General features: G+C 42.8%; 1 protein-coding gene across 2 annotated transcripts in view; it reads left to right on the forward strand.

The window, feature by feature from the left end:
- Nucleotides 1-25,342, forward strand: part of SMG6 (SMG6 nonsense mediated mRNA decay factor) — a 239,658-nt gene that overhangs the window by 110,775 nt on the left and 103,541 nt on the right. For both annotated transcript variants that reach the window (XM_023731155.1, XM_004376149.2), the window contains exon 13: nt 9,858-10,059. In XM_023731155.1, the coding sequence (XP_023586923.1) occupies nt 9,858-10,059 (202 nt within the window). The remainder of the gene's footprint in view (nt 1-9,857; nt 10,060-25,342) is intronic.

Consider the following 25,342-nt stretch of genomic DNA (forward strand, 5'->3'; position numbering starts at 1 on the left):
CTTTCTTTCTGTCCTCCTCTTTGTGGTCTCTGGCAGGTGTGGTGTACTCAAAGCCCCTTCAGGCTCTGTGTTACGTGTATATATGTGTGTGTTTTGGAATAAGCATCCATACACAGAATCCAATCATTTATCTCCAGTGTTCTTCTCTGGGAGGGGGGAAATACTGGACGATAGAGTATGGACACCTAGGCTACTGCCGACGGCACTTCTGGGAAAGGGGTTTTTCTCTGGGCAGGGGGTGAGCCACGTGAGTCTCCTGGACTCATGGGTGACCCACAGAGGGAAGGCTGTAGCAGAGATTTCTTGCCAGCAGTTATTGATCTTTCTGTGTGGACTGTATAGTCTGATTCTTTCCTCCCTTTCTTTCCTGACATTTTTTCCGTGCTCCTCACCCAGAGAAGCAATGCATAACTTTCTCCCCCAACCCTGGACAGTTGAACCTACCCTCCCTCTGTCCTCTTCAGCTCTAGCTCTGTAACTATGTGGGTGATGCTCACAGCATTGAACAGTTCTCTGTGTCCTTCCTATGAGCCTTTCTAAGTCACAAAATACACTCCAGGATAAGGCATTGTGAGCTGGGGTGGAGCCCCAAGCTGGTCACCTGGGGCATCACCACAGGAACTGATGGCTCTGCTGGCTCAGGGGCAGCTGTTTCCCAGCAGTGTTGGGAATCAAAGGGTTAACATGCACAGTCTCAAACTTTTCAGGCTGTTAATCTATAATGCAAACTAGGCAATTTGCAATTTTGGAAAGAATATGACAAGGAAGGGCTTAGCTCTCCAAGGATCTGAAGCCACTGCATCTGAGCATGCGCTGGGGTCACTGAGTGTTCCTCCCTTCCTTTCGGGGTGGGGGGTGGACCATCTGTCCCTGGAGCTTGGGCCTTCCCTGGGTAACCTCACCTCATAACCACAGATCCATTAGATATGGTCCACACTGCCCCTGTTCACCAGCATCCTGGGCTCTTTTGCAGCCTGCCTCCCTTCAGCCCTCCTCCCTCTTTCACTCCCTTTGGCTCTTGTTTGGCTGAGGAAATGGAAAGCTCACACAGGAAGTGCCGGGCCTCATTTGCTTGAGGTGCTGAGTCTGTTTTCTCTTCAGATACTGCAGCCAATGGCCTGTTGCTGGCTTATGCAAGCTGCTGCCCATCTTTGGGCAAGGGCTCAATCTGCAGCTGGGCACGTGGTCTGAGCACAGCCATCCACAGCTGGGCTTCGCCTCCTGGGCTACAGAGAGGCAGAGAGGATTGGAACACTTGAACCAAATTTTCTTAGTCTTTTCAGACTTTTCTTCCCAGGAGGAGCAAATCTGACCAAATAGTATACTGAATCAGATTGCCCAGTAAACAAGTTCCTGTAGCCACAGACACCACTGCTCTCTTGTAAATCCCGTGTGGGCTAGGGAAGTCAGTGAGTGATAGAGAGTAGAGTCTCCTTCAGCGCTGTCTCTTTCTGCCCCTCCCCGTCAGACCAGCAGCTGGTTGTCTCTGGAATGCAAGCTTAAGCATAAAGGAGGGGCTCTGCTGCCCTGGGGCCTGACCACAGGGCTTGGTTGTTATGAGGCTGGTGCCACTGTTCAACAGAGCAAACCTGACTTGACTCCCAGGAGAGTAGTCCCACTTCATAGCCTTCAGGTTAGAGCACTGGAACAGTGGAGTAAGGATTTTCCCTCCCTGCTTTCCATTTTTCTCATATAGCTCCCTAACAGTCATTGTGTAAATGCTATGCTTGAGAGGTTGGCAAGGTGTGGTGGTTCTTTGAGTTCAAAGTTGCATCTCACACCCACTGGTCTTCCATACTATGGAGTCTTTTTTTTTTTTTTTAAGGCCATAGGGAATAACATATACCAAATAGTTCTATAGATGTTAGAACTGTAACCCCCCAACACACCTTAAGGTCCTTGTTGCTGATTTTCATTTTGGAGAGTTTAGGAATGCTCTCAAGGGAGCAGGAAGGAAATGGCTCCCACTTAGTGCCTCTCCTTTGCATGCTTTCATTGGTCTTTGCCTGTGTTGGTTCTCTGCAAAGACAGGTTTCTCATTGATCCTAAGATAAGGTGACCAGATATCTTACATTTCAGTTTGTTTTTCTCTGAAAACTCCTCTCCTGAATTGTCTTTCTAACACATTTGGGTCCTAATTTAATTTGGGTCCCTTGATTCCCTCCCTGTCTTCCCTTGTACAGTTAGAGAATCATAGCAGAGCATCCTCCACTTTCCTAGGGGAATTTCAGAGCTCATCATTAGTCTCCTTGGTTTTCTCCTCTTTGCCCATGTTCCTCTTCTTTCAGGCCAAGCCTACTTTTCCTAGGAAATAGCTACTCAGGCACATCTGAAATATGTTCCCTATCCTAGGAACGCCTAGGATGATGATGGATGATAGAATATCCCCAGCACTGCCGAGTGATGAGGGCAGGATTGCATGACCATCCATGCCATCCCACACAGTGGGTCTTAGTAGGTATGTGTGCTGGAGTCCACATGTGAGTAAGTTGATTTATCATTTGTGCCTATTAGAAGTTGGAATAGGAAGGGTTTATATCCCAAGAGATTTTGGTGCAGAGGATCATAGCAGGGTGTGGAAAGTTGCCTTGGGCCACTGAAAAAGACATTGTAGAGTGCTTTGGTCAATTTAGAGCATACCACAGTGTCTGGAGGGGCCATCGAGTTGGAGGTGGGGCACAGTTTCTGCTCTATTCTTCACTAGGCCTCTTGTTAGAAGGGAGAGGCAGCTACTCCCCACTTTACCAAATGAACATGTGGAAAGTTGTGAATGTCAGGTGATGGAGAGGAGCTGAGCAGCAGGCTCCTGTGAGCCTAAACATAGTGACCCCTTGCATCTCAGGACCTTTGGCAAGGCTAGGGCAGTGGGACAGCCTACCTTATTTCACAGTCTCTGCTTAAGCCAAATCTTCCCTCATCTTCATCTCTGGTTCTCAGTAAGTGAAAGAGTCAGGGGACTTTGAGAACATCCAAACCTAGCCCAGCTGTGGCAGTTGGTTTATTGCTTTCAGCTGGTACTTGAACCCAGGTCCTGGTCTTGGAGACTTTCCCAGGTTTAATCCCCAGAGCTTTCTCTGCAGCTGTATGACACTGCGCTGACCCCGAATGAGGATAGGAAAATAGAACCAGTGCCAAGCCAGAGTCTCTTTTTCATTTGGAGTCTGGCTGTCTGCCCATGACCAGGGTTACATAATGGGAAACATAGCTGGGGCTCTGGAGAGCCCGCGTTTCACCAGGCTGCCCAGACCTTCACATTCTGATGCTATATATCTTCCTAATTGTAGCTCGGATGCATTTATCATACTGTTGGATTGGAGTACCATTAAAAAAAAAAAAAAAACTCCAGAAATTCCTGGACTTGCTGCTTTTCCATGGCTTGTCTATATAGTCTACAGCTTATTCTGGAAAAGGTCTGTAGGGAGCCCTCTGAGGTACTGTCACATAGGGAGGGAGATGCAGGGAGTGTGCAGTAAGCTAGTTTCCTCAGGCAGTCTACATGGGTTGACCCTGTAGACAAGATAGAAACTGTTGAGTTAAAAAACAGCTAGTTTACTCACTCTTGTAGGGCAGCTCTGAAATAACTAATTGCAAGCTAATCGGCACCCCTTCAAGGACACTTAATGCGTCTTCCTAAAAGGGCATTTTAGGAGGTCACTAAGTAATAGTCCATCAGCACTTCCCTGAAGGAAGTGGTGGTGACTGTGGGAAGCCCCTTTGCTGCCCTGGCTCCCCACCCAGTCTCCCTGGCTCCGGGTTGGGGCGTCACCACTACAGCCTGGCACCAGGGGGTTCCTCTTCCTCCAACTGCTGAGTGTGGGGCACACGTGATCTCTCCCACAGCAGGAGTCTCTGTCCCCTCCTCACTTCTCCCATAGGACTCCTTGTGAGAGGAAGGGGTGTTGGCCTAAGATTCCAGTCTGACCCCAGCAGGGTACAGCAGCTGACCCCAGGGAGAGTACTTTCCAGCTCTGTTCTGAGGTTATTTGGGTCCAGTGTGCTAAACTAAGGAGACGTGTTGGAGTGGTTACAGCTAAAAGTTTTGAGAGGCAGGAACCGTGAGAATCCGCACCAGGGAGGCTGCCGAGGGCTCCACTCATGCAGTGGAGATGTCAAGGTCCCCTGGGGGCTGCCCTTTCCCAAACACACAGTGCTGATGGGTTCAACACACCATAGTGGTGGGACGGAGGCTACATAGATGGGTGTAACTTGGGAGAGCTGATATCAAGTAAAGCCCTGACCTAGGTAGAGGTTGAGGAGGACACAGTAGAGGCGTTCTGGTCCTTAAGAAATCCTGGAATGACGTCAGTATGACCTGCTGGTGGCCATAGGGGTCCAGCTGAAGTTTATGTAGTGCAGGGTGACTAAGCTTCTCCACAGAATTTGATTTGCCCTATTGGACATAATTGATTTAGGTTTGGGCACTTTTCTGAAGGCCCGAGGTGACTTGTTTGTGTGAACTAGATGGGATCATTTTAAACCAAGGCTTGTGTTCTTAAGTAGTTACCCGGTAAACAGCTCTTATTCCTAGAGAATGGCATCTTACTGCCCTGCCCATGTCTTCACTCCTGGAACAGTGATCTCTGACACCTTTGTCTCCTCTTTATGTCATGTGGCATCTAGAAGATCTACTGTTTGTAGCTCCTAAATCTCAGAGAGGGAGCTGCATAGATTTCCCTTCATTTTTACCTTATCCCAGGACCTATTGGACTATCTACCATTGAGACTGAGAACCTCCAAACCAGATCCTCAACGCTGAAACAGAGTTGGCATGGTGTCTTGGCTTCCCAAGACGCCTGCTAAGCCTTTTTAAGCCCAAATACTATTCTTTTAACTCTAGCTAACTTTTGGATTCAGGTCATTTCTGCTGTTAGCGGCTCACCTCCTGCAGTTTTCTACAGTTGGGTGGGAAGTCTTTCAGGGCAATGCTGTTCTTACGTTGGCCACCAAACCTTATGTGGAGAGTTGTAGCTAGGATATAGTGGTCCACGGGGACAAGTTTAAAAAAAGAAGATATTACATATCTTAGGAGCATTTCTCGTTATGTTTCTCATTTCTCCCCTTTGTATCTGTAGTCCGTGGGCCTTCTCTCTTTCAGTTTCCTTGTGCCTAGTTACTGTGCCATCTTGGCTATATTTCCAGATCTCCTCACCCCAGGAACCAAAGGACCCAACTCATTTCCCATCTGTACTGCTTCTCTGATCTTCCATAGCTCTGAAACACAATGCAGGGCTTCTTCTCACTCAACTCTTTCCGGGTTTGTTCTGCAGCTGTGGAGTTTGAATGTTAGTGTTTAAACAAGCTGGTATTACACAGGAAATGGCCACCTCCACAGGCCCCTGCAGGCTTGTAACATGGGGTCATTGTACTTGATATTAATCACCAGTCAGCCTGTTCCCCCAGTAAAAATATGAAGGGGTGTCTGAGTGCTCCATCCTCCTTAGGCTTGCCAGAAAGATGGACTGAACCTTGGTCGGGCCTTAGCACTCCACTCTTTCCAAACTATCTCCCTCCCTCAGCCCCGCCCTGGTTGGAGCTTGCAAAAACGTCCCACCTGACCTCTTCCCTATAAAGCTATCAGATCTGCCTTCCTTTCTGAGTTCTAGGCAAGGAGATGGATTGTTGTGGTATAACAGGCCTCACATGTCTCACGCCTTAATCTTTCAGAGTGTGTTGTAGTTGGGTAACATCCTGTATTAGAAAAGTCCAAAATTTTAGAAACACGGAAACCCACTAGCCCACCTGAGAGCAAAGCTTCTCAGTTGCCTGGACTGAGCTGTTTTTCTAATGCTGTTTGCAGCACTAACCCCGGCCTGAAGGGTTAATCTGATTCCCCAAGTCAATATCCCCCAAACAACCAGCCAAGAGTGTGTGTTGGTTCATTTCTGTGAAATGTGTTTCCCCAGTCACCTGGGCTGGCCTGGGCTGCATTGTATCGGCCAGCAGCTGCACTGCACTCACACTGACAGCTACATTAAACCTTGGAATTCTGAGGCAATAAAAAGTAAATTAACTCTTATTTTTTTCCTTTGCTGGTGGAGTGAGTGAATACATGTCTGTGGGGAAGTGAGCGAGCCTTGGTCCTGAATGTATACCTCTAACTAGCCACTGCTGGTCTGCCCCAAGCTAGGATCTGGCTTTCAGTCCCCAGCCAGGGGTCTGCTTTCCTGGTGTGTGGTGTGTTCTGTGGGGTTGGGCCAGTGGGTCACCCAGTAACTGCTGATCCAGGCTCACTAATCACATCGCAGCTGCTGAGAGACTCCCTTGCCACCATTCTGAGAGCCATAAACTTAGCTCATTGGACACAGTTTCATATTCTCTGGCTGCTTTGTGTCTGCTTGATGAAGAGTGCACCTTAACTTTAGTGGGATTTTGTGGGCTCTGGGAGCTTCCCCAAAGTATGAGTTGGGACTAGAACAAGCCAGAGGGACTTATCCAAGGCCATAGCTACTCTGGAGGGTCCATTTAGAACCAGAGGTGGTTGAGGTGTCTGAAAAACTTTGGGGAGTCATTTCCCAAGCATTTCCAGAAGGTTATATGCTGTTTAAAGCTCCTCATAGACACTCAAATTTGACTTTAGGCTCCTTAGGGTCAGGCCAACTTTGAGTCCTTAGCATTGCTGTAGGGTGAAGGTTGGAAGGTGCTCCTAGTTGGGATAAGGAACTAAGGCAGGAAAAAGCTAAGCTTTTTCCCTCTACTCAGACAGGAAACCCTGTGTTCACCCATGGAACTGACCTTCCAGCCAGGGGCCTGATTGGGTTAAGCTGAGGTGATGTTGCCCAGATTCCAGAAGAGACCTCATCCTCTTGCAGATATCTTAACTTTGGAGTTCAGGCAGCTCACCTAGTTTTCTGAGTACCTCTTCCTTCTCGTATTAGTTTCTTGACACTCCGCACTCCCCCACCCCCCATAAAGAGTCATTGTTATGGCCCATAGGTGCCTATTTGGTTGTGTTTGTGTCTGTGGTGTTCAGTGAGATAGGAGGTAACTGATGAAGAAGTGTGAACTGGGTTGAGCAGTTCCACTGAGACACCAGAAGAAAGCAGCCCCTCAGAATCAGAGATCAAATACAGGACCCCTCAGAATGCATGAGGGCAAAAATGACCTTTCATTGACCTTTCAAGGACCACCCAGGGTACTTCCTATGTCTTTTAGCACCAACTGCTGTCTTACAAATCAGAGTGGGGTGGGCACTCCCATCTACCTCATTTTTGTAGTGAGCCTTAAGGGCTTGGCACAAGGTGGTTGCGAATGGGCAAAAGGTAGATGTGGGCAGGAGTCTCTAGTGGTGGCCAGCAGTCTCTGGGAGGAGTCCGTTTTGATATATCTGAGCCTTAGGGGATAGGAGAGCATAGTAATGGGAACCACATGGTACCACATATTTCTTCATCTTGGATCCAAGATGGTAGAGGTGGGAGGATGAGAGAGGGATGTGGGGCCTCCCACTGTGGCAGCCATGGGGAATTTTCTGCCGCCTCTCCCTGGCTGGGGACACTGCTGCCCACACCCCTCCCCCACCCCACCACGTCCTGCAGCAGCCTTGACCTGCACGGCACCAACCAGGGCCCCCAAGCCAAGAATTCAGCTGGGAGACTTTTCACCTTCTTCCTTCTCACTGTCGTCTTTCCTGTTTATTTTCCAAATTGCTGCTCTGCAGCAGAGCAGTGCCTGTTGGCCAAAGCTCACCAGTGCTGTGGGATCAGACTCTGGCAGTGGGCTCAAGTGGCCAGCAGGGCACCGGGGGAGGAAGCGGGGAGCTGGAAGAACCTCCCTGTGTGTCTCCCATGGGCAGCACTAACCTCGGAGGCGGCCCTGAGCAGCCCTATCACATCCGGTGCTTGTCTCTGCAGCCGGGACCGGAGGATAAACTATCAGAGCTGTGGGGCAGTGCATCATTCCTCTTATTATTTTCTTCTCTGCAGATGGGGTCGTGGAAAGTTCAGTTCCTTTTAACCCTTGAAGTTCTGTTTATTCTACAGCTGGTAGCCTGAATGCGGCGTTTCCCATTACATCACAAAGGAGCTCAGGCAGAGCTCTGTACAGAAACGTGTTGCAACTGTTTATTTTTTTCCATATTTAAACATTTCTGACAGCCAAACCCGGCTGAGCCAAAAGATGGAGCTTTGTGAATGAGTCTGGTTGTCGGTGTCTGTGCAGAGAGTGGCTTTAGAAAACTCTCGCCCCTCCGGTGATTCTTCCCAAACATGTTCTTTTTCCTGGGCAAAGCCTGTGAAGTGAGTGACTTCTGCAGTACACATGTGTTGATTATGTGCCATTGTGTGATTAATGGGGCTGTGTTCCGCCTGGTTCCCAGGACACTCTTGAAAACAAGATGTTTCATTTTATTGCCTTTTCCTAGAGTGGTGATTACAGTAAATAAACCAGTGCAGCCTCTTTCCACCTGGAGCCAGTCAGGGAGTCCCCATACCTCTACCCCACTTTCTTCCCTAGCATCGCCTTCAGTGGCATGTACCTTGAATGTCATCATTTCTACCACCTCCTAAAGGTTCCTAGTCTGCAGGAGAAACAAATTGCTTAGGTGTGAGGCCCCTCCTCAGCAGATAGGGCTCATGCGCAGTAACTCCACTGGGGAGGTTCCAGGATGTAGCTCATGCTCATTCTTAACAGCTCTCTTTGCCACTCCACCTCTTTAACTTAATTGTGAAGCTTTTATCTGTAATTGTCCTATGCATCTGACTCCTCCTGGGTAGAACTTAGTGTCCATAGGGTACTGCGCCCTGTTCCAGACTCCCTGATTTCGGTGGTCCTCTGGAGAAGAAAGCCCAGTCTGTAGACTTGGCAGGACCTGTATCTGACCACAGTTTGACTATTCGAGCTACACCCTGGGTAGGCAAAAAGAAAGCTATATGGAGCCGTAACACTCACCAAAGCTGGGGTTTGAACCACAGCAGATTTTTGACAAACGATGGCGACAGAGAAATGAACTTTCTTTTTATAATTTTGCCATGGAGTTTGAACTGGGGGGAGGCAGCCTTTGCGTTTTCAAGATTTCTGCTCAGGTTCAAACAGGACCTGGGGATATACAATCAGAGTGACCAACAGTTCCAATTTGCCCAGGTCTCTATGAGTCGGAACCAACTCAGCAGCACCTAACAATAACAAAGGGGCTTCTGGGGATGTAAAGCTTGCAGTATTAAAACTGGGACGGTCCCAGGCAAACCACATAGTTGTTCACGTTGTATTCCAACCATTCCACAATGAGGGAAAGGAGAAGGAATGGGATGGCCAAGACAACACTGATCCAAGTTCATTTGCTGAAATACATGGAGGGCTTTACCTTTCTGGGGAGGATTTTGGTGGGCCAGGATTGTAATAGTTTTTTTTTGGGGGGGATGTTATTTGTCTGTTTTCCTGCTTTGTATATAGGGAAGAGTTTCTAAAGTATTGTAGGGGGCAAAAACCACATGACTCTCTCTGCAGTGTGACTGAATGCTCTGTAGCTGTGCTGGAGGGGGAGAGATTGGCACTCTTTTGATGTCTGTGTGGCATGTACTTGGCTGCACAGGAGTGGGGGGATTCTGGGAGCTGCCTCAGGCACTGGGTGTTTAGAGTGTTTGAGTAAGTGTCCCAGGCACACTGTCTGGAAAGGTGACAGGGCCTGCATTAGGCAACTGATTCTCTAAATTCTTTTTCCTCTCTGGTTAGGGTTTTAAAAATTTCCCTAATCAATTTCAACTTTATATAGAGGGACACAACACACACACACCAGATTGCTGCCATGGACACAATTTTGGATCTTAGCTTTTTGGGTAAGATTTTTCTGGCAGATGCCAGCCCTAGACAACATTAACTGTTCCCTTTTTAGAGCTGCTCTTCTTCTCTTATCTCATTTCTCACAGGCTTGCTGTGGATGTATGGTCGACACTGGCTGATTTCTGTAACATATTGACTGCAGTGAATCAGTCTGAGGTGCCACTGTACAAGGACCCGGACGATGACCTCACTCTTCTTATCCTGGAAGAGGATCGACTTCTCTCGGGCTTTGTCCCCTTGCTGGTTGCCCCTCAGGACCCCTGCTACGTGGAGAAAACCTCGGATAAGGTCAGCCCCAGGCCAAACATCCCGCCTCATTCACCCCTCCTCTTAATTCTCCAGACTTTTTTTATTCTTGGGAAGTTTTCTGTGCAAACGGAACATGATTAAGTCATTGAGAAGGGTGTTAAGGGAAAATATCGACCTTTTAGCCGCTGACATCCAGCTCTGTGTCCTGAAAAAAAGCCCTCTCGACTTCCTTTGGTGTGTGTGTGTGTGCTCGCTGGCATGTTGTATATACGATCATTTCCTCACTTGTTTAAATAGTGCAGCTTGTGTTGGCAGTGCTCTCACTCAGCTCCAAATGGTTTGCATCATGCTTAAAGCACCCTCCTTCCTCCCCCCTTCCTCCTTCCCCCCAGCCACAAAACTCTGCGCTAGGAAAACAGCCAGGGCTTTTTCCCTTCTCTAAGGAGGAGAGTGATAAATAGGTGACTAGAGAGAAGCAGACACCATGTGTTAACTTACAAAAAAAGCTTTTAGGAATATGAAGCGTTCCCCGCTGCCTGGTTTCTATTTTCCTTCCTCTAGGGACTGTGTTTTAACCTGAACTTTTTTCTTGTCTGTTTATAGAAAACAAAGCTCATTCCCTGTTGCCCTGGTGGGGACTATGGAGCTCTTAGTTTCTGCTTAACAGTTGGGTCTTCATCCAGGTGGAGAATAGGGCAGTCCGTTCTGCTTCGCATTTCCTGTTCTAGTAGCAGTTACTAGACTGGGGAAGTTGTACCCACAGACCCTAGGAGAGAGTCTTCTGTGCTCAGGCTAGAGTACCCTCTGGCTGACTTCTTTGCAGAATTGTTAGCATCACATCCCCTGGTGGGGCGGTCTTTGGAGAGGAGTCTCACAGATGGCTTCTCAGGAGGAGGAGTCTCACAGATGGCTTCTCAGGAGGAAGTCTTTTGACCTAGATGAATTATATTAGGGACATAGGTAGATGTTCAAAAAAAAAAAAGTCAAGAGATAGTAAAAACTAAATTCCAAATGTGAAGTGCAAATATGAGAGATTTCATATTGAATATAAATTTTAAAAAATTTGTTTTTAGTATATAAGAGAGTATGTTGACTGTAGAAAATTTGGAAAATACAGAAAAGGAAAAGGAAGAAAATTTATCTATGATCTTACTACCCAGAGGTAACATCACTATTATTTTTCTGATCATATGTGATCCATACTTAACTTTTAGTATATATACACATTATTAGTAATTTTTCTAACAAAAATGGAGGTCATGCTATTCGTACTATTTGTAATCTGCTTTTTTCACTTAATATTTTTTAATATATTCTTATACAGAACCATTTTTTATGACCGCTTAGTATTCTTTCATATTCTACAATTTATTTTAACCAACCTTTGCCTTCTTCAACTAAGAATGTTCTCAATTTTTTCACTATTATAAACAGTTAATTGATTCCTTGTAGCAAAATTTTTGCATATACCCAAGGTTATTTCCTTTGGTTAAATTTCTGTAAGTAGATAAAGGCTCTAGACATTAACGTAACAAAACCACATACTCTTTGGATGCATTTAATGGCTAATGGATCTTGGGAATGAGAACCTCTCTTTCCCAAAAGGAATACTCATCTTATGCTTTTCCAACAAAAACTTGGAGTGAAATCCTGTTCTTCTAGTCTCAGAAGGAGAGAATAATGGAGAGTTGTAGCGTGCAAGGCTGAGGACAGCTAACAAGTTGTTAGCTTTGTAGAAGATGTTAAAAGAAACTGGATAACCATGGCTTGGGCCAGGGGATCCTAGCGCTATTTTTCTGTGATCACAAGGTGAACTTCACTCCAGAGAATGCCTTTGGGAGTTGGCTGTTGGGTTAACTGTCCTTTTAGTGAAGGATAAGGGAGGAGTCCTAACCAACTTTAGACTTCCCAAGCCCCATCTTCTCATCAGCTCTGCCAGGTTTAGTGTCAGATAACTAAGAGTGTGATCTGGCTAGAGAGAACACAAAGCCAGCAGTCCATACCCTCAGTCCCTGCTGGTGATTCGTAGACGGTTGCAGCTTATTGAGACTAAGTAGGTCACCACTTCAAGTGTTGAAAAATAGCTGTCTCAAACTTAACCCTTCCCAAATCCAAACTCCTGAATATCTCCGCCAAACCTATTCTTCCTTCAATCTTCCCCATTTTGGTAAACGGCAACTTGGACTTTTTGGTTGCTCACATCAGACTTCTTGGGGTTATTCTTGGCTCTCTCTTTTTCTCACACCTCCACATCTGATCCATCAGCACATCATGTCTTCTTTACCTTCAAAATACATGCAGATATAACTTTTTTACCACTATAACCCTAGTCCCATTCACTGAAATGCCTTCTTACTGGTCTCTCTAGTACCTTCCTTCTCCTTTCCTATCCTCCTTCCCTACCCTCCAGTCTGTTTTTAACACAGCAACTAAAATGATCTTTTCAAAACATCAGAAAGATGTCAGGAGCCCTGGTGGCACAATGGTTAAGTGCTTGGCTGCTATCCAAAAGCTTGACAATTCAAACCCACCCAGTAGCTCCACAGGAGAAAGACCTGGCAGTCTGCTTCCGTAAAGATTACGGCCTAGAAAACCCTATGAGGCAGTTCTGCTCTGTCACATGGGGTCTCTGTGAGTTGCAATTGACTTGATGGCATCCAACAACAACAACCACAAGGTTGTGTCAGTTCTCTGCTCCAACCCTTCTGATGGCTGCTCCTCTCACTTAGAGTAAAAGCTAAAGTTTTTACAGCAGCCTACAAAGCCCTTCATGATTTGACCCAACCTTTACCCCCTAACTCTCTGACTTCGGCTCCTACTGCTTTCCTCCTACCCAATATGCTCTAGTCACATTGGCGTCCTTGCTGTTCCTGAAACAAGCCAGCACTCATGCCTGAGAGTCTTTACACTTGCTTCTCTCTTGACCTAAAATGCTCTGCCCCCAGAAAGCTGTGTGGTTCTCACATTCCCTTCTAAATGTCACCTTCTTAGAGAGGTCTTCCGGGCTACCCTATATAAAATGTAACCCACCTTCGTTCTCCTTTTACTCTGCTTCACTGTTGCCCGTGGTAGGGAAAAATAACATCTCAAGTATCTACCATGTGTCTGTCCCTGAGCTAGGCACTTTAATGTAGTATGTCTTTAAGTCCTCACAATAAGTGTGCTGTGTAGATACTAGTACCTTCATTTTATCAAAAAGGAACCAAGGCTTAAGAGAAAAGTGAAAAGTGATGATAAACTCTTACGGGTCATCTCCCTGGCTGACCTAGAAAATTAGCATGATGTGTCAGGGAATCTTGAACTCTTGACCTTTAGAAATCTGAAAAAATAAACAAGTACACTTTTCCTCCTACTTCTGGTGTTCACTACTGTTGTTGTTAGGTGTCATCTAGTCGGTTCTAACTCATAGAAACCCTATATGCAACAGAACAAAACATTGCCTGGTCCTGTACCATCATCACAATTGTTGCTATGCTTGAGCCCATTGTGTCAGTCCATCTCATTGAGGGTCTTCCTGTTTTTCACTCACCCTCTACGTTACCAAGCATGATGTCCTTCTCCAGGGACTGGTCCCTTCTGATAACTTGTCCAAAGTATGTGAGACAAAGTCTCACCATCCTTACTGCTAAGGAGCATTCTGGCTGGACTTCTTCCAAGACAGACTTGTTTGTTCTTCTGGCAGTCTGTGTTATATTCCGTATTCTTCGCCAACACCGTAATTCAAAGACATCAATTCTTTTTTGGTCTTCCTTATTCGTTGTCCAGCTTTCACGTGCATATGAGGCAATTGAAAATACCATGGCTTAGGTCAGGCACACCTTAGTCCTCAAAGTGACATTCTGGCTTTTTAGCACTTTAAAGAGGTCTTTTGCAGCAGATTTGCCCAACGCAATACGTCACCTGATTTCTTGACTGCTGCTTCTGTGGACGTTGATTGTGGATCCAAGTAACGTGAAATTCTTGAAAACTTCAGTATTTTCTCCCTTTATCATGATGTTGCTTATTGGTCCAGTTGTGAGGATTTTTGTTTTCTTTATGTTGAGGTGTAATCCATACTGAAGGCTGTGGTCTCTGATCTTCATCAGTAAGTGCTTCAAGTCCTCTTCACTTTCAGTAGACAAGATTGTGTCATCTGCATATCGCGGGTTGTTAATGTGTCTTCCTCCAGTCCTGATGCTGTGTTCTTTGTATAGTCCAGCTTCTCGGATTATTTGCTCAGCATGCAGATTGAATAAGAATGGTGAAAGGATACAACCCTAACTCACACCTTTCCTGACTTTAAACCACGCAGTATCCCCTCGTTCTGTTCGAACGACTGCTTCTTGGTCTGTGTACAGGTCCTCTGAGCACAATTAAGTGTTCTTGAATTCCTGTTCTTCGCAATGTTATCCGTAATTTGTTATGATCCACAAAGTCGAATGCCTTTGTACCACAGTACGACAAACTGTCAGATGCATGGGGTGTTCACTACTAGGAAATATAAAATGGCTTAAGAAGTGGACTGGACTTGTCGGTAGCAACAACATGAGCAGTTTCATTACTGGTTAAAATTAGTCACATGTTTGGTCAGCCTTGATGCTCATTCAACCGATATTTACTGAGCATGTCTCCATTACACTGTCTTGACCACAAAACATGGGAGATCCAGACATAAGGCAAATATCCTCCTAGTTTGGGAGAGTTTGTGGCACGTACAAAGATGTGAGTAGCAACAGAAGTTAATTTGAGCCTGTAAGTAGTAAGGAGCTCTTGAAATTTTGTTGAACGGTAGTATCCCTATGAAGGCATTGCTTTAGGAGCACTGATTTGGCATCAGCGTATAATTGTATTTCCCAGGCATGTTACAGTAAAACCTGTGGGAGCCAGAACTCAGTGGGGCTGCGTTGTTTTTCCAGGTCTCGCAAGTTTTCTGCCTTTGACAGGGTGCAGTCTTACCACTTGTCTATTGCTATTAGTGGAACATACTTGAGTTTTCCTTCTCTGACAGGTGTCTACCTTACACAGGTTGTTGCTTTAGCAGGTTTTACTGTATATGGAACTCTAGTTTTGTAGGTTCTTAATTCTTGGTGAAAAAGAGTTTTATGGTCATATAAGTTAGGATAAAGCCATGTAAAGCAATGTTAAACAGAACCCATTATTGCAAGACTTCTCATAGTTTTTAATAGTCTAGTGTATATTGTGACTATCCTAGAAGAGGAGAGCCTTTGCATTCTTTCCCAAACCACAGTAGAAACCCCAGGTATAAGTTGAGCAAGAGATGAGAAAACAAGTTACTATTGGAGTTATCCAGAAGTAAGATAAAAAGAGTACAGATTAGAGTAAAAGCAGTCGGGTAGAACTGATTACATTTTGAGAGAAACAGCACAGATATTGAAACCAATTAGAACATACGAGGGACAGGAAAGTGATTTTACACTTATTGAGTGGCTCCTAGGCGCCTAAATACAGTCCCTGAGAAATTAATTAGTTTACCGAAGTCATGTAGCTAGTAAGGAAGTGAATTAGGGATTAGAACCCTTGTCTGTATTACTTCAGACTCTATGTTTTGATGAATGATTTGATGTCTAGGATTTGCTTCAGAATAATCTGAGAGAGGATGATGGACAGGAGTATAAATGAAACAAAGTTTACCAAATATTTTTAATTGTTGAATCTGAATAATAGGTACATTGAGTTCATTGTGGTATTCTAATTTTTATATTTATGAATTTGTCTGTAATGACTTTAACAGAGTAATACATAGCCATTCTGAAAGCAAAACAAATAAAACTCCATGTCCTTTATGCAGTGTTATGCTGTTAAGTGATTGCGAAAGTAAACCGAACGATAATAATAAAAAAGTTAAGGTTTTTCAGTCAGTGATTATGTTCCAGGAACTGTGCTAAGCTCTTTACATGCATTATCCCATTAAACCACCACGCATCTGCCAGTTTGTTGTAACGTGGTGGTTTGCATGTTGCTGTGATGCTGAATGCTGTGCCACTGGTATTTCAAATACCAGCAGGGTCAGCCATGGTGGACACACTTCAGCAGAGCTGAAGTCTAGGACAGACTAGGAAGAAGGACCTGGCGGTCTACGTCTGAAGAAATTGGCCTGTGAAAACCTTATGAATAGCAGCGGAACATTGTCTGGTATAGTACTGGAAGATGAGCCACTCAGGTTGGAAGGAGGAACATAGAATGTACGAACTATGAATCTAGGAAAATTGGAGGTCATCAAAAATGAAATGGAATGCATAAAGATCGATATCCTAGGCATTCATGAGCTGAAATGGACTGGTATTGGCCATTTCAAATCACACAATCATCTGATCTACTATGCCGGGAATGACAAGTTGAAGAGGAATGGCGTCATCACATTCATTGTCAAAAAGAACATTTCAAGGTCTGTCCTGAAGTACAGCACTCTCAGTGATAGGCTAATATCCATATGCCTACAAGGAAGACCAGTTAATACAATTATTATTCAAATTTACGCACCAACCACTAATGACAAAGATGAGGAAATTGAAGATTTTTACCAACTTCTGCAGTCTGAAGTTGATCAAACCTGCAGTCAAGATGCCTTGATAATTACTGGTGATTGGAATGCAAAAGTTGGAAACGAAGAAGAAGAATCTGTAATTTTAAAATATGGCCTTCGTGACAGAAATGATGCCAGAGTCGCATGATAGAATTCTGCAAGACCAACGACCTATTCATTGCAAATACCTTTTTTCAACGACATAAACGGCAACTGTACTCACGGACCTCACGAGATGGAAGATACAGGAATCAAATCGACTAAATCTGTGGAAAGAGATGATGGAAAAGCTCAATATCATCAGTCAGAACAAGGCCAGGGGCCAACTGCAAAACAGACCATCAATTGCTCATATGCAATTTCAAGCTGAAGCTGAAGAAAAAAAAAGTCCATGACAGCCAAAATACAACCTTGAGCATATCTCACCTGCATTTGGAGACCATCTCAAGAGTAGATTTGACACATTCAACACTAATGACCAGACAAGTTGTGGGATGACATCAAGGACATTACACATGAAGAAAGCAGGTCATTAAAAAGACAGGAAAGAAAGAAAAGACCAAAATGGATGTCAGAAGAGACCCTGAAATTTGCTCTCGAACATAGAGTAGCTAAAGCAGATGGAAGAAATGATGACGTAAAAGAGCTGTTGAACAGAAAATTTCAAAGGACAGCTAGAAGACAAAGTAAAATATTGCAATGAAATATGCAAAGACCTGGAGTTTGAAAACCAAAAGGGAAGAACATACTCGGCATTTCTCAAGCTAAAAGAACTAAAGAAAAAATTCAAGCCTCAAGTTGCAATATTGAAGGATTCTATGGACAAAATATTGAATGGTGCAGGAAGCATCAAAAGAAGATAGAAGGGCCCCAGACACCCTTTTAACTCGGTACTGAAGTCACTCCTGAGGTTCATCCTGCAGCCAAAGATTAGACAGACCCATAAAAGAACAATAATGCACGTAGCTCAACCTATGTGTACAAGACTAAATGAGCACACCAGCCCAGGGGCAAGGACAATAAGGTAGGAGGGGACAGGAAAGCTGGACGAATGGAAATGAGGAACCTAAGACAAGAAGGGGAGAATGTTGACCCGTCACGGGGTTGGCAACCAGTGTCAAAACAATATGTGTATTAATTGTTTAATGAGAAACTAATTTGCTCTGTAAACCTTCATGTAACGCACAATAAAAAAGCCATCTGAGATACTCCACTGTTCGTACCCCTTATGGAGCAGGGGAGAATGAAGAAAACCAAAGACACAAGGGAAAGATTAGTCCAAATGACTGATGGACCACAAATATAGCCTCCACCACACTGAGTCCAGCACAGCTAGATGGTGCCCGGCTACCACTACTGACTGCTTCAACAGGGGTCATGATAGAGGGTCCCAGACAGCTGGAGAAAAATGTAGAACAAAATTCTAACTCACAAAAAATAAATAAGACCTGACTTACTGGTCTGACAGAGACTGGAGAAGCCCCAAGAGTGTGGCCCCCGATACCCTTTTAACTCAGTACTGAAGTCACTCCTGAGGTTCACCCTTCAGCCAAAGATTAGACAGGCCCATAAAACAAAACGAGACTAAAGGGGCACACCAGCCCAGGGGCAAGACTGGAAGGCAGGAGGGGACAGGAAAGCTGGTAATAGGGAACCCAAGGTCAAGAAGGGGAGAGTGTTGACATGTCGTGGGGATGGTAACCAGTGTCACAAAACAGTATGTGTACTAATTGCTTAACGAGAAGCTAGTTTGTTCTGTAGACCTTCATCTAAAATACAATAAAAAATGTGAAAAAAATAAAACATTAACACTGAGCTGGAAAAAAATAAATAAAGCACAGTTTAAAAAAAGATTAAAAAAATTTTTTGGAAAAAAAAAAAGAAGATGGAAGGAATGTACAGAGTCACTGTACCAAAAAGAATTGGTCAACATTTAACCATTTCATAAGGTAGCATATGATTAAGAACCAATGGTATTGAAGGAAGAAGTCCAAGCTGCACTGAAGGCATTGGCTAAAAACAAGGCTCCAGGAATTGACAAAATTCCAGTTGAGATGTTTCAACAAACGGATGCAGCGCTGGGGGTGCTCACTTGTCTATGCCAAGAAATTTGGAAGACGTAGGTTCTCATGAAATGTAGTTGAGGTTAAAGATGAAGCTTAAATTGTCCAGCTCTTGGAATACTGGCTTGTTGTTTGTTTGCTAAATGACATTTTAGGCATGTTGTTTGCTGTGCATATAACTCTACCAAAAAAAAAAAAAAAAAAGTTTTCATAGAAAATACAGGAAAACACACGTTAAGATAATATAAATCACCAACAGACTTTACCACCTAAAGTTAACCGGTTATAATGATTTGGTATATGTCCTTCCAGTCTTTTTCCCCCAATGCTTATATGTGCGTACTTACTCTTTTCCCTCTTTAAAATAGGAATCATACAGTATATGCTTTGTCTTGTTTTGTGTTTTTTATATACCCTTGCTATTTTATATGTATACACACACACACACACGCACACACACGCACAAACACATGTATCTTTAGTTTTGGGAGAAATGTTGTCTTTGTTGTTTGATGGTTTGTAGAATGTTTTAAGTGCTACCAATGACTAATTTTTTGTAGAACATACTTGATCATCCTCTATTTTTCAAAGTTTCAGCATCAAGAAAGAAAAATAAGTCTATTAGCTATCTCATGTTTAAAATGTGGAAATTAGGACTGTTTATAGTACGTATTTCTTTTTCACACAATAGCTTTTTGTTTCTAAATTTACAGTAATTATTTAGAATTAATTTTATATTGAGCGTTTCAGTGCTCACCAAAAATCATTTTATACTTTGGCTTTCCCATTATTGTGTTCTTTACCTTGATTCATCTCTGTTATTCAAAGGCAACATTGATAAATTTTTTGCAACAAGGATACCAGAGATGCTCTTTAAATATTAAGATGACTGTTTAAAAAATATAGTGGTAATACATATATTTATGCAAAAGAATCAAATAGTTTACAAATACATAAAATCAAAAGGCACTCTCCACACACTATTCTGTAGAAATAACCATTCATAACAATTTGGTGTTTATCATTTTACAGCATTTTCTATACCCATTGAAACATATTTATACATAGGCAGTGGTTAGTGCTTGCCTACTAACTGATAGGTTGGTTGTTCGAACCCACCAGCCACTCAGCAGGAGAAAGATGTGGCAGTCTGTGTCGGTAAAAATTTAACAGCCTTGGAGACCCCATGGGGCAGTTCTGCTCTGTCTGGAAGGCCCCTATGAGTTGGAATGACTTGATGGCAATGTGTTTGGTTTTTTTATACATACATGATCCAGATGGGAATGTGTTCTACATTTTCTTTCTCACTTTGCTCTTTTCATTAAACAATATATCAATAATATTCTTCATGACTTCTTTTTGAACACTTGCATTTTGAGATTGTGCCTTTTTTTGTCCTTGCACATGAATAGCAGTTTAGCCTAGGTCAACCTTTTCTTCCCCTAAAACTACAGATGTTAATTCATTGTTTTCTAGCATTTATGATTAGGGAAAATGGGAGAAAAATATTTGTGGGTAAACTTTTTCTTTTCTTTTTTTTTTGTCTAGCAAGGGTAACTTACAACTTTTTTAACCTTGAATTTCAAATCGTATCAGGATTTGTTTAGATGTTGGCCTCTTTACTTTAATTTTTTGTGGTACCTAATGAGCCTTTTTAATATGCATATCTAAGTTGATCTTTGTATCAGAAAGGTTTTTATTTGATATAGCCTTGGTTGCTTATGTTCTGTTTATACTATTTTTCAATACTTCGTTCTCCTTATATATTAGAGTTCCATCCTTTGTCCTCAGTATCTCCTTTTCTGTCATTGTTTACTGCTTCTCATTCATTTTCTAAGTCTGCTATTGCATTATTTGTTTCCTTACATTATTTCCCTATCTTATCCTTTTATTCCTGCCTACGTTTTAATTACATCCCTCTTCTCTGCCTTTGTTTTATCACTCATCTAGTAGCATACTTCACAAAGTCTGTTATTTTAGAAATTCAATAGAAAGAATAAAGCAAATACTATCATCTTTGTTCCTGGCAACTTTTTTTTTTCCTCTGCCTCTTTGCATGCTATGTTCTCCCTTTTTTATATTGCAGACTTTTTTCACAGGACTCAAGTTAGGTTTCTGCAGTCCAATTTTGGCCATTTACGTTTCTTGGAACAAAGAAAATTCTATTAAGGTCTGAAATATTTCTCCAAAACAGGTTAGGCTGATTTCTCACTGAATGCCTTCGTTGTCTACAAATATTATTTAGAATTCCCTTCTCATATCTTAAGCTGGTGGATGTAAGTTTGTATTACCAAGTCAGCACCCTGAAGGGGGTGAGGAGGGGACCAGATTGTGTGCAATCTCAATAAATTAATGTATTTTCTATTCTGTATATTGTGGAGCCACACTACCTGAGCTAGTTTCTCATGTCCAGTTTTCTATTTTGTCCAATTTCTGTTTCACATATGTGATTTGACAATGTCTGACCTCCTACCATGGGAGCTGTGGTCTACCATGTCAGAAAGAAATTTGATCCTCTGTCCACTTTCATTTTGCATGGCAGGTAACCTTGGGCCTCTCTGAACTGCTGATTATGAGCGGTACTGATTTATAGCAGTGGAAAACCTTGCAAGTGGTGTTTTGCATCTGTCCCGTGATATATCCTCACTCTTTGTGGTAGGCAGAATAATGGTCTCCCAAAGATGTCCACATCCTAATCTCCAAAATCTGTCGAAGGGACTTTGCAGATGTGATTAAGAATTCGAATGGGACGATTATCCTGGATTATCCGTGGGGGCTCAGTGTAATTGCATAGGTACTTAGAAAGAAGCAGGAGAGTCAAAGTCAGAAAAAGGAGATATGATGATGGAACCAGAGGTCATAAAGAGAGATTTGGAGATGCTACACTGCTGATGTTGAAGGTGGAGGAAGAAGTCACAAGCCAAGGAATACAGGTGACCTGTAGAAGCTGGAAAAGTTAAGGAAACAAATTCTTTCCTAGAACCTCCAAAAGAAACACAACCCTGCCAATGCTTCTTTTTTTTTTAATATTTTATTGTATTTTTGGTGAAAGTTTCCGCAGGAAATTAGTTGCTCATTTAACAATTTCTATACATATTGTTCAGTGACATTGGTTACATTCTTCACAGTATATCAATATTCTCATTATTTCCATTTTGGTTATTCTGTTTCCATTAATCTTTTTTCCCTGTCCCCCCTTGTCTTCTCATCTTTGGTCTAGGTTAAATGTTTAGTATTTGGTTTCATCCAGACTATTATTTTGAGGAGCACAGTACTCACAGGTGATATTACTTATTTTATGGGCCAGTCTGTCATTTGGCTGAAAGGTGACCTCTGGGAGTGGTTTGAGTTCCAAATTAAAGGAGTATCTCAGAGCAATCGTCTCAGGGCTTCATCTAGTCTCTACTGGTCCAGTAAGTCTGTCCTTTTTTTAGGAACTTGAGTTTTGTTCATTTTTCTTGCATTCTAACGAGGACCATCTATTGAGTCTCTGGTCGGAACGGTCGGTAGTGGTAGACCAGCACCATGTAGTTCTTCTGGTCTCAAGGTAGGTGATGTTATTCATGTAGACTACTGGTTCTGTAGACTAGTTTCTTCTTTGAGTCTTTGGTTTCCTTCTTTCTGTTTTGCTCCAGACAAGTAGAGACCAATAGTTGTATCTTAGATGGTCACTCACAAGGTTGTAAGACCCCAGACAGTGCTCACCAAAGGAGGATGTAGAACATTGTCTTTATGGACTGTATTGTGCCAGTTGACCTGGTTGCCCCATGAAACTATGGTCCTAAGCCCTCAAACCCAGTATACCAATCCCGTTAGGTGTTTGGTTGTGTCTAGGAAGTATTCATAACTGTGCCCCCTATGTGTTTTATTTTGTATTTGAAAATATATGCAGTACACATAAACATGTATATACATATGCCTACAGTTACACCTATACATGCACATCCATAAATGTATATATGCTTTCTTATACATATGTATACGTACATTTATGGTTGCATATGGTTGTTATTACTGTTGCAAAATTATATATCCCCCCAATGTTGTTTTTTTAACAAATTTCCACATAAATTGTTTGTTGACATTAGTTACATTTATCAGTTTGTCAACATTCTCTTTTGTGTGCTCAAACACTCGTCTTTACTATGGTAGTGCTGTGCTCACTACTTCCACACTCAGAGCCACATTTCCCATCACCAAAAGTAACAAGTCTCTAAGTTCTAAAGCATACTTTCCCCTTCCCACCCCATAACCACCAATGAATGTTGGTTTCTATACTTTTTTTCTTTTAATTGTGCTTTAGGTGAAGGTTTACAGAGCAAATTAGTTTCTCATTAATACACATATTGTTTTGTGACATTGGTTGCCAGCCCCACAACATGTCACTACTCACTTCTTCTTGACCTTGGGTTCCCCGTTACCAGTTTTATTGTCCCCTCCTGCCTTCTCATCCTTGTCCCTCGGCTGGTGTGCTCATTAAGTCTCGTTTTGTTTTATGGGCCTGTCTAATCTTTGGCTGAAGGGTGAACCTCAGGAGTGACTTCATTACTGAGCTAAAAGGGTGTCTGGAGGCCATACTCTCAGGGTTTCTCCAGTTTCTGTCAGACCAGTAAGTCTGGTCTTTTTTTGTGTGCTAGAATTTTGTTCTACATTTTTCTCCAGCTCTGTCCAGGACCCTCTATTGTGATCCCTGTAAGAGAAGTAGATGTTGGTAGCGGGGCACCATCTAGTTATGCTGGACTCAGTCTGGTGGAGGCTGTGGTAGTTGTGGTCCATTAACCCTTTGGTCCTTTGGACTAATTTTTCCTTTGTGTCTTTGGTTTTCTTCATTCTCCCTTGCTCCATAAGGGATAGGACCAGTGGAATATCTTAGATGGCTGTTCACAAGCTTTTAAGACTCCAGATGCTACTCACCAAAGTAGGATGTAGAACATTTTCTTTATAAACTGTATGCCAGTTGAGCTAGATGTCCCCCGAAACCATGGTCCCCAACCCTCAGCCCATTTCAGTCCCTCAGGGAGTTTGGATGTGTCTGTGAAGCTTCCATGACCTTGCTTTGGTCAAGTTGTGCTGACTTCTCCAGTATTGTGTCTTACCCTTCACCAAAGTTACCACTTATCTGTTGTCTAGTTAGTGTTTTTCCCTCCACCCCTTCCCTCCCTTGTAACCATCAAAGATTGTTTCTTTGTGTGTGTAAACCTTTTCATGAGTTTTTATAATAGTGGTCTCATACAGTATTTGTCCTTTTGTGACTGACTTATTTCATTCAGCACAATGCCCTCCAGATTCATCTATGTTGTGAGATGTTTCACAGATTTATCATTGTTCTTATTGTTGGCGTAATATTCCGTTGTGTCTGTGTACCATAGTTTGTTTATCCATTCATCTGTTGATGGGCACTTAGGTTATTTCCATCTTTTTGCTACTGTGAATAATGCTGCAGTGAACGTGGGTGTGCATATGTCTATTCGTGTGATGGCTCTTATTTCTCTAGGATATATTCCTAGGAGTGGGATAACTAGATCGTATGGTGTTTTTATTTCTAGCTTTTTAAGGAAGCTCCATATCGTTTTCCAAAATGGTTGTACCATTTTGCATTCCCATCAGCAGTGCATAAGAGTTCCAATCTTCCTACAGCCTCGCCAACATTTGTTATTTTCTGTTGCTTTTTTTTTTTTGATTCATGCCAGTAGTGTCTGGGTGAGATGGTATCTCATTGTAGTTTTGATTTACATTTCTCTAATGGCTAGTGATCGTGAGCATTTCCTCCAGTGTCTGTTAGCCACCTGAATGTCTTCTTTGGTGAAGTGCCTGTTCATATCCTTTGCCTATTTTTTAATTTGGATTATTTGTCTTTTTGTTGTAGAGATGTTGGATTTTCCTATAGATTTTAGGGAGTAGACCATTGTCAGATTTGTCATAGCCAAAAAATTTTTCCCAGTCTATAGGTTCTCTTTTTACTCTTTTGTTGAAGGCTTTTGATGAGCATAAGTGTTTAATTTTTAGAAGATCCCATTTATCTAGTTTATCTTCTGGTGTTTGTGTATTGTTAGTTACAATTTGTATCCTATTAATGCTGTATATTAGGGCCTCTAGCGTTGACCCTATTTTTTCTTCTATGATCTTTATGGTTTTTGGTTTTATATTTAGGTCTTTGAGCCATTTTGAATTAGTTTTTGTGTATGGTGTTAAGGTATGGGTCCTGTTTCATTTCCTTTGCAGATGGACATCCAGTTTTGCCAGCACCATTTGTTAAAAAGACTAACTTTTCCCCATTTAATGGACTTTGGGCCTTTATTGAAAATCAGGTGATTGTACATGGATGGATTTACATCTGGGTTCTCGATTCTGTTCCATTGATCAGTGTGTCTGTCATAGTACCCGTACTGGGCAGTTTTGACTACCATAGCTGTATAGTAGGTTCTGAGGTCAGGTAATGCGAGGCCTCTTAACTTTATTCTTTTTCTTCAATAGTGCTTTACTTATCCAGGGCCTCTTTCCTTTCCGTATAAAGTTAATGATTAGTTTTTCCATCTCATTAAAGATTGCTGTTGGTATTCGGATCAAGATTGCATTGTATTTGTAGATTGCTTTGGGTAGAATTGACCTTTTTACAATGTTGTCTACCTGTCTATGAGCAGGGTATGTTTTTCCATTTATGTAGATCTTTTTTGGTTTCTTGCAGTAGTGTTTTGTAGTTTTCTTTGTATAGGTCTTTTACATCCCTGGTTAGATT

Source organism: Trichechus manatus, unplaced genomic scaffold (assembly GCF_000243295.1).
Source record: "Trichechus manatus latirostris isolate Lorelei unplaced genomic scaffold, TriManLat1.0 scaffold00040, whole genome shotgun sequence".
Lineage (NCBI taxonomy): Eukaryota > Metazoa > Chordata > Mammalia > Sirenia > Trichechidae > Trichechus > Trichechus manatus.